Source organism: Rhinatrema bivittatum, chromosome 1, assembly GCF_901001135.1.
Source record: "Rhinatrema bivittatum chromosome 1, aRhiBiv1.1, whole genome shotgun sequence".
Classification (NCBI taxonomy): domain Eukaryota; kingdom Metazoa; phylum Chordata; class Amphibia; order Gymnophiona; family Rhinatrematidae; genus Rhinatrema; species Rhinatrema bivittatum.
The window spans coordinates 723,698,305-723,719,090 of record NC_042615.1 but is presented as its reverse complement, the minus strand read 5'-3'; the positions used below and the strand labels follow the sequence as shown (position 1 = coordinate 723,719,090).

The window sequence follows — 20,786 nt, the reverse complement described above, 5'->3', positions numbered from 1 at the left end:
CAAGGGAATCAAATGACCCTTATCTTTAGTAAGCTTTTGAGGTGTAGCCTTGCCTAGGTCTTTAACCATATTCACCAAGTCTTCTTCAAAGGGAAACTTGCTAAGACAGGACTTAGATGCTGCATCTGACACCAAGTGACACAATCATAAGAGTCTCCTGGCTGCCACATTGGAGTCACCGACTTAGAGGAAATTCTAATAAAGTCATGCAATTTGTCTGCCACGAAAGCAGCTCCCAGTTACAATGAACCACTTCCTGACTCTTAGGGAGCTGTTGCACATAGTACAAAACTGCCTAAGCCAAAAAACCTCCATAAATAGAAACCTGACCACCAAAGCCATGGATGCGAAGGCATGCTGCAAACAGAATGTTAGGAATTATTAAGAAGGGAATGGCAAATAAAACAATGGATGTCATAATGTCTCTGTATTGCTCCATGGTGAGACCACATCTTGAATACTGTGTGCAATTCATATAGTTGCAAACATATAGTTGCACTGGAGAAACTGCAGAAAAGGGCAACCAAAATGATAAGGGGCATGGAATGGCTGCCCTATGAGGTAAGAAAGTTAGGGTTGCTCAGATTGGAGAAGAGACGACTGAGGGGGGGATATGATAGAAGTCAACAAAATCATGAAAGGACTTGAAAAAATTAATGTAAATCGGTTATTTACTCTCTCAGATAATAAAAGGACTAGGGGGCACCCATGAAGTTAGCAAGTAGCTCATTTAAAACAAATCGAAGAAAATTATTTTTCACTCAGTGCATAGTTAAGCTCTAGAATTCACTGCCAGAGGATGTGGTTACAGCAGTTAGTGAACTGGATTTAAAAAAGGTGTTAAGTTCCTAGAGCAGCGGTTCTCAACTGGTGTGTCGCGACACACTAGTGTGTCGCCAAGCACCGGCTGGTGTGTCGTGTGCTCCCAGTCTCTCCCGCTGCTCTTTCTTCCCTGCTGCCGTTGCCGCTGGGCTATCAGCACGTTCAAGCCCAGTGGGAACGGCAGCAGTGATAAAAGAAGCTGTGGCACCCGCGGCTGGCCTTTTCTTCTTCCCACGCCTGCATCTCCCCCCCACCCCGGAACAGGAAGTGATACGCGTGCGCGGGAAGGAGAAAGAGCAGTGCCGCGTGATAAAGTAGCGGCGGCAGCTGCAGCATCGGCCCCCGAGCAATTGAAGCAGCCGGTAATCGAGAAAGGAGACAGCAGCATGAGCCTCCCGCGGTCGATGGAATTCTTCCTTCTTGGCCTACGGGGGCTGAAGGAGGCTGCTGCAGCTATCATTTGTGCTCGGGGGGGGGGGGGGGGAGGAAGTGAAAAAGAGAGAAGCAGCCAGCCAGCTTGTTTGTAAGTGAGAGAATGTGTGTGTGATTGAGAGCTTGTGTGTCAGAGAATGCATTTCATTGAGACATGTGTGTGATTGAGAGAAACTGGTCAGAGAGATGATGTATGTGTATATGTGAGACAATGAAAGTGACTGCTCAAGGAGATGACTGATGTGTGAGAGTGTGAGACAGTCAGGGATGTGACTGATGTGTGTGTGTGTGTGTGTGAGAGAGAGAAAAAGCATGGAAGTGAGAAATCTGGGTATGTGAGAAAGCATGGGAGTAAGAAGCCTGGTGTTCTGGGGGTGTATGTGAAAGAAAGCATGGGAGTGAGAAGCCTGATTATGTGAGAGAGAGCATGGGAGTGGGGAAGCCTGTGTGTGTGTGCATGTATGAGAGAGAGACTGGTTGGTAAGGTGACGGTGTGACTGGTGTGTATGTGAATCTGAGAGAGAGAGAGAATGTGATTCAGGAAATGAGAAGCCTGTGCACGTGGAGAGTGAGCATGGAAATGAGAGAGAGACTGGTGTGGGTGTGTGTGTGTGTGTGTAACAGAGAGAAAGTGATTATGGGAATGAGAAGCCTGTGCATGTGAAGAGTGAGAATGGGAGTGAGAAACCTGGGTGTGTGCGAGACACAGCATGGGAGTGAGAAGCTTGTATATCTGAAAGAGAACATGGGAGTGGGAAGCCTGGGTGTGTGTATGCATGAGAGAGACCAGGTGACTGGTGTGTGTTTGTGTGTATGTGAGAGAGAAAAAGTGATTATGGGAATGAGAAGCCTGTGCATGTGAAGAGTGAGAATGGGAGTGAGAAACCTGGGTGTGTGCGAGACACAGCATGGGAGTGAGAAGCTTGTATATCTGAAAGAGAACATGGGAGTGGGAAGCCTGTGTGTGTGTATGCATGAGAGAGATCAGGTGACTGGTGTGTGTTTGTGTGTATGTGAGAGAGAAAAAGTGATTATGGGAATGAGAAGCCTGTGCATGTGAAGAGTGAGAATGGGAGTGAGAAACCTGGGTGTGTGCGAGACACAGCATGGGAGTGAGAAGCTTGTATATCTGAAAGAGAACATGGGAGTGGGAAGCCTGTGTGTGTGTATGCATGAGAGAGATCAGGTGACTGGTGTGTGTTTGTGTGTATGTGAGAGAGAAAAAGTGATTATGGGAATGAGAAGCCTGTGCATGTGAAGAGTGAGCATGGGAGTGAGAAAGCTGGGAGTGTGTGAGACACAGCATGGGAGTGAGAAGCCTGTATATCTGAAAGAGAACATGGGAGTGGGAAGCCTGTGTGTGTGTATGCATGAGAGAGATCAGGTGACTGGTGTGTGTGTTTGTGTATGTGTGAGAGAGAAAGAAAGTGATTATGGGAATGAGAAGCCTGTGCATGTGGAGAGAACAAGCATGGGAGTGAGAGACTAGTGAGTGTGTGTGAGAAAGAGAAAGTGATTATGAGCGTGAGAAGCCCATATATGTAAGTGGAACACGGGAGTGGAAGCCTGTGTGTGTGTGTATGGCATGAGAGAAACTGTTCAGGAAGGTGACTGGTGTGTTTGTCAAAGACTGGGAGATGATTGGTGTGTGAGAGACAGAAACTGGTCATGGGGGCATGACTGATATGGTGTGTGTGTGTGAGAGACATGGCCCTAAGGAAGAGGACCATGAGTATAGAACTTAGCCACTACTGCTGCTTCTGGTGTGTGCTACAGCCTGCATGGAAGAGGAGTAGGAGAGCTGCTGGAGAGGGTAAGTAAAGGTGGCTTTTTAAGTTTCTTGATTGACTGCCATTTTAATTATTTAATATTATGTGATGTATCTGCTTTTTTTGAAATATTTTATTGGTGTTTGGAGAATTTGTAATAGTTTTTATGAGTTTTTAATTGTTGGATGTTATTCTGTTCATAGTTGTTGTGAAACATTTATTCTGCTTATTAGTATAGTTTTACAATTATTTCTGTGTGGGGATCTATAGCTGCTTGCTAGTTCTGTTTTCCTAATAAGAGGTGTATTGGTTTTTAGGACCTGATTTAATATTTGTAGTGTTGCCTTTTCATAGATAGGGTTGCTCCTGTTTGAGTGTATTCCATAATACAGGTGTAACTGTGTGCAGATTAGTTTATGTGCATTACTACAGATCCTGGGAGTATGTTAGGTCGGTTCTGTGTCTGTTACCGAGATATTTTACTAGCATGTAAGCATTTGTATCAGTCTTATTTGTTGTGTTTTCTCAAGAGGACATGCATTGGTGGTAAACTGCTGTCTTTTCATAAGTAGGGCTATTGAGCCTGGAAGTAGAAGGAGTTTGAGTTGCTGTTACTGAGATGACACCAGAACCAGAATATCTTTTTTGTAGGGTGAGTTGTATGGGGAATGTCATAATTCTGCTTTACATCCATTATTGTGGGTCAGGGGGGTTCCCGTGGATGCAAACTGTACTTTTACATCTAGCCCTGTGACGATCATGGGTCAGTGTGTCATGCATGTGAGAACCATCTGTCAGGTGTGTCCTGACAGAAAAAAGGTTGAGAACCACTGCCCTAGAGGAAAAATCCCTAAACTGCTATTAATTATTAAGCAAAGTAGCTTGAGATTTAATTAATGTTTGGGTACTTGCCAGGTACTTGTGACTTGGATTGGCCACTGTTGGAAACAGGATACTGGGCTTGATGGACCCTTGGTCTGACCCAGTATGGCAATTCTTATGTTCTTATGTGTATGTCTCTATTGCAGCCCTGTTAACAATATTAAGGTACAGTATGTGGAGCTGCTGATATTTTTTGGGAAAGGTACATAACATTACAGGCTCTGGGCCTCTTTTCTGGTCATATATACATGATCTGGGTGACATACTTGTTAAGTCGACCTTACCTAGAACATTGAACTTTGCAAAGAAAGAAGGAGATTTAAAGTTGAGCAGTGGAAGAATAGCCATAATCAGATAAAAGGGTACGGTGTGAGTTTTGCTCCACCACATCTCAAACTGCTGCAGCTCTGTGCCATTGGCAGAAACACCCTCCGTGGAATTGTGCCCAGGTGAATCCGTGTCAAAATTGGGACAAATAACTGAAAGAGAAAATAGCTATGTTTGTCAAAATACACCACAGTACAAAACACACTACTTCTAGGTGACAGGCACTTGGACATTTCTGATTACATACAGCAGCATAAGTTATTATCAAACTACCTGTACACAATGAATAAGCCAGACTGAAAATCTAACCTAGGAACAGAACTGTATATAAATGACTGGACCCTCAAAACATGGGATCAAAAGGGAGAATAGGGAGCATAAGATATACCCTAAATCTCTCTTAACTGCATGGCATGAATGAATTTTCCAGGAGAGGGGGGGGGGAGCATAAAGAAAAGCTAATTTTAGTCAGAATAAGCACAATTGGCAACTTTGACGTCTCTAACTCAGCAGGGATTTTTTTTTTAATGCTCCCTTCTTCTCAATCAGATCTATTCAGAAAGCCAGATCTAATTTCCATCTTTCCCTCTTATCAGTTTCAGGAAACTTGTACACATGATGCCAGAATAATACATAGGGAGGGTAATTTTCAAACATCCTGCATGTCATAAACATGCACATTCCACCAATTTTCAAAACGAACTTGCATGCATGCTATTTGCTTTGAAAGTGATACCACCAAATCCCATTTGCACAAGCTGTACCTGCTATTTGGGGGTGTGCAGAGTTTTCCTGAAAATATATGCATATATGGTTGAAGTTTTACAGAGTTTTTGCATAAATCTAAACCCCTCCCCAAATGAGCCCCCAGAAATGCCTCTAACTCAGTCTGGGTACATTTACGTGTGTTAGTTTACCCACCAATCTGGATGGCAATTTTATAAAAGGCCATTTCTGCATGTAAAACACTGTTTTACCCATAGAGGTCCCTTTGAAAATTATCCCCAAAAAGTGGTACAAAAGAAAAGCAGACAAATCTCTCTATATATATTTATATAGATATTTATTTATAATAGTTCCAATAAAAATAAAGTAACATTACAGAGTACAGAAATGACAAAGCCAATTCCCAGTTTCTGATGTTGGTACATATGGTTTCTGGTCAGATTACACTTCTGGCCTGCTAGCAGGATACTGCATATTTTGCAGTTATAGCTGCTGTTTCTTCCAGAATTACACAGTTTTTCCTGCTCATTCTTTTGTGGGAAGTCTTTGATTCTTTGCCAGCTTTGGGAAATGTGCAAATAAAATACCTTTGCATTTTTCACAGTACAGGAGGAAATGCATTTCTATTTCCATTTCTCTAGTGTCGCATTGAATACAGAGTCTAGTTTCTTGGGGTTTCTAGTTCGGTTTTTGTCTGCATCCTTCTATTCTTATTTAAGAATTTCTTAATTGCCTGAGCTGAGACACTAGAACTAGATGATGTTCTGTTATCCAATTTGCACCGCTTCATCGTTAGTGTTTTTGCTGTTTGTGTCCTGGGAATGCATGATTATTTGTATGCAACATTTGATACATATGCAGTGAATGTTTTCTGCAGGGTGTTATGTTAAGCAAAAGTTGTTTACCTATAACAGCAGTAGGATGTAAGTCCTCACAGCAGGGTGAAATCATTTGATGAAGCCAGGCTGTGATATTTAAAAGCTTCTTGAAGATTTAGGCACTCTACTGAGCATGTGCATGCCGTTCCATGTCACAGATGTTGTGTGGACCTCCTTCAGTTCTTAATATAGCTAAAAACAAGTAGGAACTGACTCCGAGGGGAGGTGGATAGATTTTGTGAGAACTTACATACTTACATTCTGCTGTCCTCTGAGAAAACCTGTTACAGATAAGCAGCTATCACTTTTTCCAAGGATAAGCAGGATGTTAAGTCCTCACAGATGGGCTAGCCCTAGCTACAGTCTGTTCCCAATTGAAAAAGGGGAAAAACAGAGAAACGACAAAAAAAATGGTTTGTTGTCAGCATTTCTTTTTTTTTTTTTTTATAAAGAGAGCAGCCTGTAAACAACAACAATAGGCCTTCCAGGGGATGAAGTTGAATTCTAAACCTCTAACAGACTCTGCAGTACAGATATACCAAACTTATTGTTGCTCCAGGATTCTTTACCTAAACAGTAATGGGATGTGAATGTGTGGACTAAACTCCGTTACAGCCTTGCAAATCTCTTCCAAGGAAGCTGATCTTAGGTGAGACACCGATGCCATAATGGCTCTAACACTGTACAGCCTTGACATGCCTATCCAGAGTCAGACATTTCTGGACATAACTGGATAGCAGTTTGCATATCTTTATATTAGAAAGGGTACGTTTGGCAATGGCAGTTCCAGGTTTGTTGGAGTGAAAAGAAATCAAAAACTGGATGGACTTTGTAAGGACTTTAATTTCTGGATAGCGTGCGCACATGGAAATTTTAAAATCTACCCCTAAGGTTCTTTTTCAATCTAAAATGTGCAAGGTTTGTTGACATGTAGCCTAGAGAAGCATGCTAGATGGACAACTGACTAGTTAAAGTGGAACATTAATTTAGGCAGGAACATAAGAACATGCCATACTGGGTCAGACCAAGGGTCCATCAAGCCCAGCATCCTGTTTCCAACAGTGGCCAATCCAGGCCATAAGAACTTGGCAAGTACCCAAAACCTAACTCTATTCCATGTTACTGATGCTAGTAATAGCAGTGGCTATTTCCTAAGTCAATTAATACCAGGTAATGGACTTCTCCAAAAACTTATTCAATCCCTTTTTAGACACAGCTACACTAACTGCACTAACCACATCCTCTGGCAACAAATTCCAGAGTTTGTGCGTTGAGTGAAAAAGAACTTTCTCCGATTAGTTTTAAATGTACCATATGCTAACTTCATGGCGTGCCCCCTAGTCTTTCTATTATCCGAAAGCGTAAATAACCGATCCACATCTAACCGTTCTAGACCTCTCATGATTTTAAACACCTCTATCATATCCCCCCTCAGCAGTCTCTTCTCCAAGCTGAAAAGTCCTAACCTCTTTAGTCTTTCCTCACAGGGGAGCAGTTCCATTCCCTTTATCATTTTGGTCGCCCTTCTCTGTACCTTCTCCATCGCAATTATATCTTTTTTGAGATACGGTGACCAGAATTGTACACAGTATTCAAGGTGCGGTCTCACCATGGAGCGATACAGAGGCATTATGACATTTTCCGTTTTATTCACCATTCTGTTCATTCCCTTTCTAATAATTCCCAACATTCTGTTTGCTTTTTTGACTTAGGATGCATGCACAGAACTACCTTATTATGAAAAAACTTAGTATAAGATGGATAAGTCACTAGGACCTGAAACTCACAGACTCTGCATGCCGAAGTGTGTACCACCAAAAATATGACCTTCCAGGTCAAGTATGTCAGCTCACAGAAATCTAATGGCTCCAAAGGAGCTTTTATCAACTAGGCAAGTACCACTTTGAGGTTCTAAGACACAGTGGGAGACTTCATCTGAAGCAAGGCCCTTATGAATCTGACAACTAAATGCTGTACAGAGATAGGTTTACTTTCTACTGGTTCAGGTTGCTGATGAGTATTAGCTGCACTGAGATGAACCCTAACAGAGTTGTCTTCAGACCAAACTCTGTAAGATGTAGAAGGTATTTATGCTGTTTGTGTGTGAAATAGAGAAATGGTCTATGACCTTTCCCTAACGCCAGATAATAAACCTCCTCCATTTAATCTTTCCTGAAGTCAGAAGAATTTGAGATACATCCTTAGATAGTTAAAATTCAATGCTACTCTCTTTCACACAGTGTATCCTAGTTCTAAGTTATGAAATTTGGAAAATTCCCCAACCTGACTGGATTTGGATGGATAACTCCCACAGAAGCAGAAATCAAATCTGCTTCAGCCATTACAGGGCTATGAGGATCACAGTCTTCTGTCTCTTCTGAGTTTTAGAAAGTTTTTACCATGAGAGGAAGTGAAGGATAAGCATACAGAAGGTCCTCTCCCCAAATTAGGAGGAAAGCATCCAAGGCTAGTTTGCTTTGAGCTCCTCTTCTAAATAGGATGCAAACAAATCCACCACAGGTGTTCCATGCTCACAGAATATCCAACTTGCCACTTCCCTGTCCAAGTACTGTTCATATGGTTCCAAGGCCTGACTCAATCTGTCTGCCAGGACAATCTCCTTGATTGCCAGTTAAGTAGCCCTTAGCCTCATTCTCTGAAAAATAGCCCAGGTCCACATCTGGCCAACTTTATTACACAGGAGATACAAACCTGTGCCTCCCTGTTTGTTCATGCAGACACAGCTACCTAATTGTCTCTCTGAATTAGGACAATTGTGTTGGCCAACACATCTCAAAGCCTTTAAAGCATACAGAACTGCTCTTAGCACGAGGGAATTTATGCAATGGAGTTTTTCCATGAGCAGAACAAATTCACGTGAAGCACCTCTACATAATATTCCCAGCCTATGTTGGATGCTTCCATAGTTAGGACAATTTGAACTGGAGGAATATGGAAGGAAATTCCTTTGGTCATATTTCACTGAATCAGTCATCAGCTCAAAAGTCCTTGAGGTGATGTGTGATCTAGATATTATCTTTAAGATCCTGAATGGCCCGAGTTCACTGTGATTGCAGGGTCCATTAGTTTTGTCTCATGTAATGACATCCCAAGGGAGTGACGTATACTGTTGATGCCCTTAGGCCCAACAACCTCAACATGTCCCATGCTGATGCCTGCCGACTATTTTCTCCTCTGTGGTCATCAGCATGATGATCCTTTCTTTTGGAAGAAAGATTCTCACTTGAGACATTGGCAGCAGAGCTCCTATAAATTACAATTGAGGTGACAGGCTCAGATGAGATTTGGGATAATTTATGACAAACTATAGCAAAACCTCCAGATGGGGAAAAATGTGCACCCCAATATACGTAGATGCGCAGCAATCACTGCAAGGCATTTTGTGAACACACATGGTGCTGATGCTAAGCCGAACAGCAGCTTGCAGTTTGGAGGTGGTATTTCCCTATTTCAAATTTGAGATATTACCTGTGAGCATCCTTTAGATCCACTGAGCATAGTCTATATCTCTTTTTTCTATGAAAGGAATCAAGGTGCTCAGGGAAGCCCTACTGAACTTTTCATTTGCCAGAAATATGTTCAAAGCCCTGAGGCATAGGATGGAATCAAGTTCCCTTGTTTTCTTTGGAATCAGGATGTTCTTGGAATAAAATCCACATCCTCCATCTGGTGGAATGGGTTTAACTGCATTGTTTCTAAGAAAGAGAGTTCCTTTTCCAAAGTTCCTGATGCTGAGAAGGAAACCATGAGCTTTGTGGAGGATAAGGTTTTTACTCGATGTAATCTGTATTCTTTCCCATATATGGTGAGAACCCAAATGTCCAAGGTTATTGTAGGCCATCAGTTTATGTAAAACCTCAGTCTTCTCCTGACAAGAAGGATGTCTGGTATGGGTATTCGGATCCTTGGCTATTCCCTCCTGGATGCAGTCAAAAGCCCCTCCGAGGTTTTGGCTGGGATGCAGGCTGTGGCTTTGAAGCTATCTAGAACAAGGTCCCTGCTGCTGATGGATTTGGGGGGGGGGGGGGCGCACAGAAAGTGCTTCCTCAGAAAATAGAAAGGTCTCCTTAGCACTTCTCTCGTTTCCTGCATTTGTCTCACATCTAAGGTCTGCAACCATGTGTGTTGCCTGTACCTAATGCGGATGCCAGTACCTACTGCAGAGACTCTCAATGCCATTTCAAAAACATAACAGGTGGAGTAAACCATTTGTTTCCACACTCAAAAGTGAATTTTCAAAAAGTTGTAGATGGAAAAATTAGCATGTACGAGTGTAAATAGCATTTATTTGCATAAATGCTATTTTATAAACCTCAAATATACATGGATAAATAGGGTTCATGCATAAATATATGCAAGTAAGAAAGAAGCGGTGTAGAGGCATGGCCAACACTTATGCATGTAAGTTGCTATTCTTAGGAGACTTATATGTGTAGATTTGGCAACTTACTCATGTATATTTACACCTGCTCAACATCTGGCATAAGTGATATTAAATGTGTTTATTGTGAAGTACTGACTTGGTGAGAAGTCAGAGTGAATTGTAGGAGGAGGAGGGAATTCAGGCTGAAGAACTGGGACGGCCTCGATCACCTGCTGAAGGACTGGGGAAACTGGTGGATAAATTTGTAAAACTGGTAATTTCACTCATGCACGTATAGTAGAAAATTTGCGGACTTACATGTGAAAAAAGCGACTTAAATTTTGCATGTAAAATCTCCATACATATATGCTTAAAATATAAAGTAAAAAAAAAAAATGCACATACAACAGTTCAGTGCCACTGAGTTGGACAAGACTTAAAAAAAAAGATGTATCCGGCTACTTTACTTAGCCGGAACTTATCCTGCAACTTCATTATCTATTCACACATTTTTTACATGTGTGTGAATGTTGCCGGGAAGAGTTATGCATATTTTATAATACGCACGTATATGATATGAGCTAATTATAATATACTAAAGTAGATCTGCACGTAGCCATATTCATGAGTATATGGGCATGTGCGCAGGTCTTTTAAAAGTTATCCTCACTATACCTTTGTCCACTAGTGACTTTAGGGCGTCAAACGTTTCCTGAGAAAGATGCTCTCACTTCCTTCACCTCTTTGAATATGTTTCGCATATATTGACCTATGAAAAATTGATAGGATGCATGGCATAGTAGCCTAATAAATTTTCTTTCCGACAAGGTCAACAGTACAAGAATCCCTTCCTGGGGGCACTAAAGAGTACATTTGCCTTTTTGAGAGTGGATTTGTCTACATCCTAATATAAGGGGAATGGTAGAGAACATTCCATTTAATTTGCAAAAGAAAGAAAAGTCCGTAGCAAATATGTCTGGCATCCTCCAGTTTGTGAATTCCATACCACCACGAGGAAATCATGGTAGTGACCATCCATAAAATTTTGCAGGAGACATAAATAGGAATGTGGGAGGATCCCCTATTATGTGACACCTGTAAACAAAAAGTTAGACATGAAATACAGTGTCTAAAAGGCTCCTAGATTCAAAAGCTACAACTGTCTAGGAGCCTTTTAGACACTGTATTTCATGTCTAACTTTTTGTTTACATGTGTCACATAATAGGGGATCTTCCCACATTCCTATTTATAAAATTGGCAAAGGACAGATCTTTTAGAGGAGAGGAGCTAGGGGGAAACTTGTTGATGCCTCCTAATAAGAGTAGTCTTCAGATCTGTAAGTATTAGGGATGTGAATCGTGTCCTCGATCGTCTTAACGATCGATTTCGGCTGGGAGGGGGAGGGAATCGTATTGTTGCCGTTTGGGGGGGTAAAATATCGTGAAAAATCGTGAAAAATCGTTAAAAAATCGAAAAATCGAAAAACCGGCACATTAAAACCCCCTAAAACCCACCCCCGACCCTTTAAATTAAATCCCCCACCCCCAAATAACTTAAATAACCTGCGGGTCCAGCGGCGGTCCGGAACGGCAGCGGTCCGGAACGGGCTCCTGCATCTTGTCGTCTTCGGCCGGCGCCATTTTCCAAAATGGCGCCGAAAAATGGCGGCGGCCATAGACGAAAAAGATTGGACGGCAGGAGGTCCTTCCGGACCCCCGCTGGACTTTTGGCAAGTCTCGTGGGGGTCAGGAGGCCCCCCACAAGCTGGCCAAAAGTTCCTGGAGGTCCAGCGGGGGTCAGGGAGCGATTTCCCGCCGCGAATCGTTTTCGTACGGAAAATGGCGCCGGCAGGAGATCGACTGCAGGAGGTCGTTCAGCGAGGCGCCGGAACCCTCGCTGAACGACCTCCTGCAGTCGATCTCCTGCCGGCGCCATTTTCCGTACGAAAACGATTCGCGGCGGGAAATCGCTCCCTGACCCCCGCTGGACCTCCAGGAACTTTTGGCCAGCTTGTGGGGGGCCTCCTGACCCCGAGACTTGCCAAAAGTCCAGCGGGGGTCCGGAAGGACCTCCTGCCGTCCAATCTTTTTCGTCTATGGCCGCCGCCATTTTTCGGCGCCATTTTGGAAAATGGCGCCGGCCGAAGACGACAAGATGCAGGAGCAGGAGCCCGTTCCGGACCGCTGCCGTTCCGGACCGCCGCTGGACCCGCAGGTTATTTAAGTTATTTGGGGGGGGTTCGGGAGGGTGGGGGATTTAATTTAAAGGGTCGGGGGTGGGTTTTAGGGGGTTTTAGTGTGCCGGCTCACGATTCTAACGATTTATAACGATAAATCGTTAGAATCTGTTTTGTATTGTGTTCCATAACGGTTTAAGACGATATTAAAATTATTGGACGATAATTTTAATCGTCCTAAAACGATTCACATCCCTAGTAAGTATACCCCCATGAACTCAGATTCTGAGCCAGAATCATAGGTTAGTGATGTGGTCTGATTGTACATCTGGCTAGAAGAAAAGGCCTGTGTGTTGATACTCCTTGTCTGTTGGCATCTAGATCCCAATGAACTTGTGTGCTTTAGGGAAGCTTTCTCTTACAATGCACTCTAAATTGACAATGTTGTGGCAGTTCCTGATGCTGATGCCTCTCCAATAACTGGCAGTGGGTTTCTTCCATCAGATGCCATGAGTCTCCAGTAGAATCTGGACTTGCTTTTCCATCAGATCCAGGAGGGGACGACATCCTCTGGGAGTCATCTTCTTGAATGTGAAGCATTCCAGATGTTGTGGTCATCCCTCAGGCAGAAGACTCATTTATCATGGGGATCCATGTTGGACATGCGTCCACATCAAAAGCATTTGCTGAAGCCACTGGCCTGTTTCTCTTTTTAGGATATCAGTCAAAAATCAACAATTCCATGTTGAGGAACATCGACTGATGTACCAATACCAATGTACATGGCATTCACCAAAAAAAAAAAAAAATATATATATATATATATATATATATATATATATTTCAAGAAAACCTGACAACAACTGAAAAACTTACCTTATGAACCTAAGAGAACCAAGGTAAGTGTACTGACAGGTCCTGCAATGAAAACATGCCAAATTCTTTCCAATTTCTTTTTAGAAGAAAGAGCAAGTTTGCTTACCGTAAACGGTGTTTTCCGTATATAGCAGATGAATTAGCCATGCTGTCTGGGTACGTCCTCCGTGCCACTAGATGGCAGAGCTCTCAAAGTCTAACAAAGTCTTTTAGCCGGAGGCTCCCACCCTGCTATATCCCGTAGGATTACTTCAGGCTCCTCAGTCAGTATCAAAGCGTTAATTAGGTATGCTAGAACTGTCCGGGGAGGAGGGCAGGTCAGCATGGCTAATTCATCTGCTATCTATGGAAATCACCGTTTACGGTAAGCAAACTTGCTCTTTTCAGGTAGATAAGCAGCATGAATTAGCCATGCTGTCTGGGAGTCCCCAGCTGACGTACTGAGCAGGTAATGTGTATTAATTAAAACATTTTTTGTTGTTGTTGCTCAATACGATGAAAACAAAGTGGACAGTTCCAATGAAGGCTGTAATTACATGGAATCTGTGCTCTTCTGAAGGATAGTCCGCCCCATTAGGGCATCATTCGCCGTTTGTTTATCTAAACAATAGTGGGATGTGAAGGTGTGAAGCGATGACCATGTCTCTGCTTTGTATGTCTATGATAGGATCTTGATGTAGAGAGGCGATCGAGGCTGCTATGGCACACACCTAATGTGCCTTAGGTGATTCAGATAAAGTTTGCGACCTTTGCTGATAACAAAACTGTATACAGTTTGATATCCATATGGATAAAGTTCTTTTCATCACAGGACGCCCTGGAGCATTTGGATTAAAAGACAGAAGAGTTGTGAAGGTCGGTCAGGTGAAAGAGTGCGCCTTTTGTAGTAAGCTAGTGCACGTTTGCAATCTAAAGTGTATAATTTCTTCTCATTAGCGTCAGCATGAGGTTTAGGATGAAATGTGGGTAAGGTGATGGTCTGGTTGATGTGGAAACTGGAGATCACCTTTGGTAGAAATTTAGGGTGAGTTCGTAAGGTCACCTTGGCATGGTGAAATTGTAGATATGGAGGGTAGTGAACTAATGCTTGCAATTCACTAACTCATCCTGCAGAAATTAAAGCAACCAGAAAGAGCACCTTCCAAGAGAGATAATGAAGGTGGCGAGTGTCCAAAGGTTCAAATGACAATAGCATCTGCTATTTGAGAATTACATTCATGTCCAATTGTACTGGTGGTTTGTGTATAGGTGGTCGTAGGTGTAATAAGCCCTTCATAAACCTGGATACCAAGGTATGGCATGAAATAGGTTCTCCATCTGTAGGGGTATGGTAAGCGGCTATAGTGCTTACGTGAACTCGTAGCGAGGACGAAGCTAGTCCTTTGTTGTAGAGGAGATGGAGATGTGAAAGAAGCCATTCAGGTGGGCCAGGCAATGGGTCAATGCGTAGTGATGTACACCAGGAAGTGTAGAGTGACCACTTTCCTTGATAATTTAGTCTGGGTAATAGTTTTCAAGATGACAATAGTATGTCTTGAAGGGCAGGAGAAATGTTCAAATGTTGGTAAGCGATCCTTTCAATCCCCACGCTGTGAGGTGTAGCAAGGGGTGAAGAGGATGTAGTAATGTTCCTTCGTCCTGGATGAGAAGGTTCAGACTGTTATCCAGGGGAATCGGGTTGCGGATTGAGAGTCGTAGCAGGTAACTGTATGATGGTTGCCGTGGTCAGGCTGGTGCAAGTAGGATGAAACCTGCTTGGTTTCTGATGCATCTCTGGATTGTGCGAGAGATGGGTGGTATTGGGGAAAAAAACAGAGTAGGTTGTGCGACCAATAGTTAAGAAAGATGTGTGCAGTGCGTCTTAGAGGGCTTGGGTAAACTGAGCAGACGGTTTCTAGTTTCATGTTGTTCTGTGTTGCAAACAGAGCAACTGTGGGAAGACCCCACGGTGCCAAAAGATCCTGAGTTACTTCTGGATCTAACTCCAATTCGTGTGGACGAAAAGTGTGCTGAGCTTGTATGCTCTGGAGTTGTGTATCCGTGGCAGGTAGGTTGCCTGTAGTGCAATGGATCATTGATGAGGCCATTTCAATATTTATACTGCCTCCTTGCAGAAGTTCCATGAACCAGAGACTTCTGCTGTGTTGATATAGAATATGGTCACTTGGTTTTCTGTGTGCACTCTGCCCATCTGTCCCTGTAGGGCACGTTTGAAGGCTCGAAGGGCGTCGATCTCCATTCTGAGCGTCAGAAAGGCAATATGAAGTGCCATTTGTACGAGGTCCATTGACCTTGTGTTTGTACCGTTTCCAGATGAGCTGCATCTGTGGTTAGTATTACTCCCATACTACAAAACCTCCACTGGCTCCCAATCACCTATTGCTCTCAATACAAAACACTCACTATCATACATAACACGCTATACAAAAATAATTCCCCCTGGATCGAAGATTTGCCACACTTCCACCAGGCCAACCGCCTTACCAGAAACTCCCTTGCTGGCACCCTCCACACCCCTTCACTCAAAATTGCTCACCTCACAAACACCAGAGTGAGAGCCTTCTCCATCGCCGGCCCCACCCTCTGGAACTCCCTCCCCACCGAGCTCCGACTAGAACCATCACTTAATCAATTCAAAAAAGGAATCAAGACCTGGTTATTTAAACAGGCCTATCCCAACGCCTCTCAATCATAGCATGTGACTTCTCCTCATCACTCATTATTTCCCCCTCCCCTGTACAGTTTCCCCCTGCCCCCCCCCCCCCCCCCCTCTCCTTCACCCCCCCCCCCCCCATCCAATATATGGCTTCCGATATTCAGTCACCACCTCTCCTTCCCATCGCCACCCCCTGCTCCCTTGTACAGTTCCAACCCCACCCCGCCTCCCCTGTGCGCTTCATCCCCTTCCCCCCGCCCTATCCCCCACACTGTCACCTCTTGTATATAATTAATTATGTCTAACTTGGTTAACCATATGTAAACTCATTTAATAACTGTGGCACCCGTTGGCTCTACAGTAAAGTTAATTTACTTTTTAACTATCTATCCTTCCTCCACCTATCATTGTAATTTCCTTTCTCAGTTGTCTGTAAACCAACATGATGTTTTTTACGAATGCCGGTATATAAAAGTTATAAATAAATAAATAAATAAATAAAAATAGTATCACCTGATGTCGAAGGGGTCTCAGTGGGGAACCCGTTGAAAGTGTTAGTGGGAGCACCCACCATTGTAGGTCCCGGTTTCATGCTGTTGGGTAAGGAAACAGGTGTGGACAGTGACTGCAGATATTGAGTCCATTGTAGTTTGAGGTCCTATTATAGGTGGCCATGTGAAGGTGTGTGTGTATGTGTGTGTAATTATAAAAATGGTAGTCGCCATATGTCCCAGAACAGTGAGGACTTGCTGAGCTGGCACTTTTGAACTGTGAAGCAGAGCCGTAAACAGTGTGGAGAGAGCTAGTGTTCTCGGGTGATGTAGGAAAGCTTTGTCATGAATCGTATCGATATAGGCATGGAGGAATTGTAAAGTTGGAGTGGGTTCCAGGTTCAATGCATCGTAATTGATCATAAGACCTGGGTTGTGTAGGCAAGATATTGTCTGTAGAAGATTCTGCCATAGTATTGGTTTGGATGCTAGTAGGAGTAATCATTTAGAGAAGGAGATATTTGCACCCCCTGACTAGGAAGGTGCACCCACGCCCTATCATGCAACTGGTGAGGACCCTGGGCTCTAAAAGCCAAGCCAAATGGAAGAAGCTTGTACTGAAAGTTGCGTGTCTGTCTAGAACAAAGGTAATACCAGGAACTGGGGTGCATTGGAATGTGAGAATATGTATGGTTCAATTCCACTGGGTTTGTTGAGGTTGAGGATCCGAAGTATGCCATAGGTGGGCAGGCTTACTAGCTTGCTACCTCGATGGCGAGAAGAGAACGCTTACAAGCGGAAGAAGGCTTGAAGATTTTTTTTTTGTATTATTCTCGGTAGTTTGCAAGGCTAGCAAGCAATTGGAATCCAAGACAGCCACTGGAATTGATCTCCGAAGAAATTGTCTGGTGGACCTGGAAAATGTTCCGCAGTCATAAAATATTGTCAAATATGGCACGAGAACTGACCCATAGAAGGTAGCTGCCAGTAGTTGCTGAAGGCTTAAGAGACTTAACTACAGAAACAAAAAACGGAGTTCAGGAAGTGCTTCCATGTTCGTGAGGTGAAGGTATTGAAGCAAGGCTTGGTAGGAAATGTGGTTCCTAGAACCCATCAAGTAGTATGAGATGAGATGCAAATTCTTGTAGATAGCATGGGGGTTATGAGCTGTTCCCAAGAAGACTTTACACCCCTTGTGTTTCTGTTTGTAGACATTCATTTTTGGTTTTTATTATTATTATTTTTTTTGCCCAGTGAGTTATGTATGCTCAGTGGTGCATTGGGATGGTCGACCCAATGAATCCGTTAAAATCTGTATGTGATGAGAGAATAATTGGAGAATCCCTGAAGGGAAATGTAACTCCTATATGGAGAATAGTGTTTGGGTCACTTGAGGTTTGAACCTGTGGCTCTAGGAGTTTCAGGCTGGGAACTTGTAGATAAGCTACAGAGGATGCTACCTTTTCAGGTATATTTCCATAATGCTGTGCAATGGGAGTTGCAGGTCAGCAGGAAACCTTTAACTATACAATGTCCGCAGTTGCGCATGGAAGTGGAATGCAGGTGGTGTGCATAATGGTCATCGCCCAACCCATGTTACCTGCATAGGTGGTATACATGGTGAAAGACTAACTGTGCTTCAGTATGGTCATCCCTGTCGGTATAAAGATAATTAATTAATTAAAAAAAATGTTTAATGCCTAGTGGTAGGCTTCAAATTAGTTGGAGGGTTCATTTTGTAATTTATTTATATTTTAAATGTTTTGGTGTTAGCAGGCGTTTGGTGGGTACAAGTATGAGTACACACTTGGTCCCTGTATTTCTACACAAGATGTGCCTGCTCTGGCACATCTTGTGCCTGCGTCCTTTTTGCGTGCTCGTTGAGCTCTGTACTCACAATCTAGTTGTGATGTGCCCTTTTTTTTTTTTTTTTTTTTTTTTTTTTACACATTTTGGTCTGAGGAGGCTTAATGAGCAAAATTGTGTGCACCGCTTTGTAGCCATAGTGATGTCTTGGCATGGGTGGTGCTCCCATCAACGCTTTGGCCCAGTCTGTAATGTTACAGTAAATGGGGGAGAGAATATCATCTACTCCATCACTAGTATTGGGCATGTCGCTTTCCTGTTGGGTGCAGACGGATGACCTCCCACAGGGGAGGACTTAGTTACATCAGTCGTAGATAAGGAAATGGTGAGAAGGGTAGAAAGCATTCAGAGCTGGAGCTTCTCACTTATTAGGGGTGTTAACAGCTGGAGATCAAATCTCCATTCTGAAGTTCAGCTTCTATTTTTTTTTTTTTATTGTATGTTGCCTCACTGCAGGGCAGACAGCTTCACTGCATCGGTGTCACGGCGCGGACGCCCAGGCGTCTGGTCCCAGGTGGACGTAGATGCTGTGCTGGCTCCACGGCGCACGCGCTGGTGCTTCGGGTCAATGGCACAAGCGTGATGCGCCGGCTCCACGGTGTCCCGACGTTTCGGAGGCAGTAAATGCACCAGCTTCTCAAGTGCATCTGCGATTTAAGCAGGGCCATCGATGCAGAGCTGGACACGTCGGTTCTACAGCTCTTCCACTTTTTTTTTTTTTTTTTAAATGAGAGGTAGTCTTCAGCGCCATGGCAAGACCAGGGTTTCCAGTGTGCCGAGTCTATAGTTTGGTGCTCCTTCCTCCAGCAGCCTGGTAAGTGGAGCAACGGCTGCAGACAAGAAAAAACGCTGCTCCCTCAGTCTCCACTCGATACCAGCCCGGGAGTCCCGGGGGGTAACCGAGGAGATGAATAGTCCAGCAGGTGGTTGGAAGTGGGGGAGGGGGTAGTGCCCCGAGATGATATGCAATCTCGTATGGGCATCTTGAGAATCCTCATCTTCTTTCTTCATGGTTATGAGAGGTTGTTTTTTTTTTTTTTTTTTAATAGAAATACAACTGTTTGTACTTTAAGTAACTGAGGAGAATGAGAGCTTCGCGCACTGTGTTGTGCGGAAAATTTTAGAATGAGGAGCCTGAGGTAATCCTACGGGATATAGCAGGGTGGGAGCCTCCGGCTAAAAGACTTTGTTAGACTTTGAGAACTCCGCCACCTAGTGGCACGGAGGACGTACCCAGACAGCATGGCTAATTCATACTGCTTATCTACTTGAAAAGAAATGCTACTACTGGGCCCTTCAAAAAAACAAGTATTGAAAAGGGCCTCACGAGAAGTGATGCAGGAGCGCACATCCTCAGTAGAGCATACCAAAAGCTTCTAGAAGGTTTTAAATAAACTTCATCCACTGGGCCCCATCTGATGATGTCACCTATCTGTGAGGACTTACCATCTTTGTGATACAGTACAAGCAGCCCTCGGTTTTCGGAGGGTGCCAGAAGGAATTTGAAATCTGGTCTTTACTCACACAAAGATTATTAAAAAAAGCAGAGTTGCTTACCTATAACAGGTGTTCTCACAGGACAGCAGGATGTTAGTCCTCACGTGGGTGACATCATCAGGATGGAACCCAATCACGGAACACTTTTGTCAAAGTTTGTAGAACTTTGACTGGCACCACTGAGCATGCCCAGCTTGGCACCAACCCTGCATCCAGCAGGGGGCCCCTTCAGTCTCGTTTGTAGTAAAGTACGAGTGAAAAATAAAATAATAAAACGTAAGCGAACCCAACTCCGCGGAGGGGCGGCCAGGTTTCATGAGGACTAACATCCTATCCTGTGAGAACACCTTTTACAGGTAAGCAACTCTGCTTCCTCACAGGACAAGCAGGATGGTAGTCCTCACATGTGGGTGATTAGCAAGCTACAGGATGCTCAAGTATAATGAAGCCAAAACACCTAACAATGTGCAACAGGCACAACAACTGTGGTAGTTTTGGGTAGTCGGGCAGTCTGATCATCTTCCCGGGTCATGGGAAGGAAGTTTGGTTTTTAAAGAGGAAACAGGTTTCGTAGGACCGACTGGCCGAAGATGGAATCCTGTCTACCAGCCTTGTCTAGGCAGTAATGAGATGCAAAAGTATGGAGAGAGCTCCATGTCGCAACTTTGCAGATGTCAACCAGAGGTACAGAATGGAGGTGTGCCACTGATGTTGCCATTGCCCTTACGGAGTGTGCTTTCACTCGTTCTTGGAGAGGAATTCCTGCTTGGCGATAGCAAAAAGAATTATACTGTTGTTTGGATATATCCTGAAATGTTAAAAATTCTAATCTTTATTATAACTTGAATAAGCTGTAGAGTTAAACTTTTAAATATTTCTTTTTTGCATTTTTTAATTTTTTATAAATGAGAGAAAAGACCTCAGAACTGGCACAGTGTCTGTTCAAAACAGATGCTTGTAAGCCAGTAAATTCAGTCACCGGGCTCATTCATCTCTCTTTTTT

At 43.5% G+C, this 20,786-nt stretch overlaps 1 protein-coding gene across 11 annotated transcripts in view; it reads right to left on the bottom strand.

The window, feature by feature from the left end:
• The window catches only part of SLC38A9 (solute carrier family 38 member 9), a 218,863-nt gene that overhangs the window by 60,311 nt on the left and 137,766 nt on the right, over nt 1-20,786 (bottom strand). For 10 of the 11 annotated variants that reach the window (XM_029577187.1, XM_029577153.1, XM_029577143.1 and 7 more), the window contains one exon: nt 4,190-4,384. The exons of the other annotated variant lie outside the window; for it this stretch is intronic. In XM_029577187.1, coding sequence (XP_029433047.1) covers nt 4,190-4,384 — 195 coding nt within the window. The remainder of the gene's footprint in view (nt 1-4,189; nt 4,385-20,786) is intronic. 11 annotated transcript variants of the gene reach the window in all.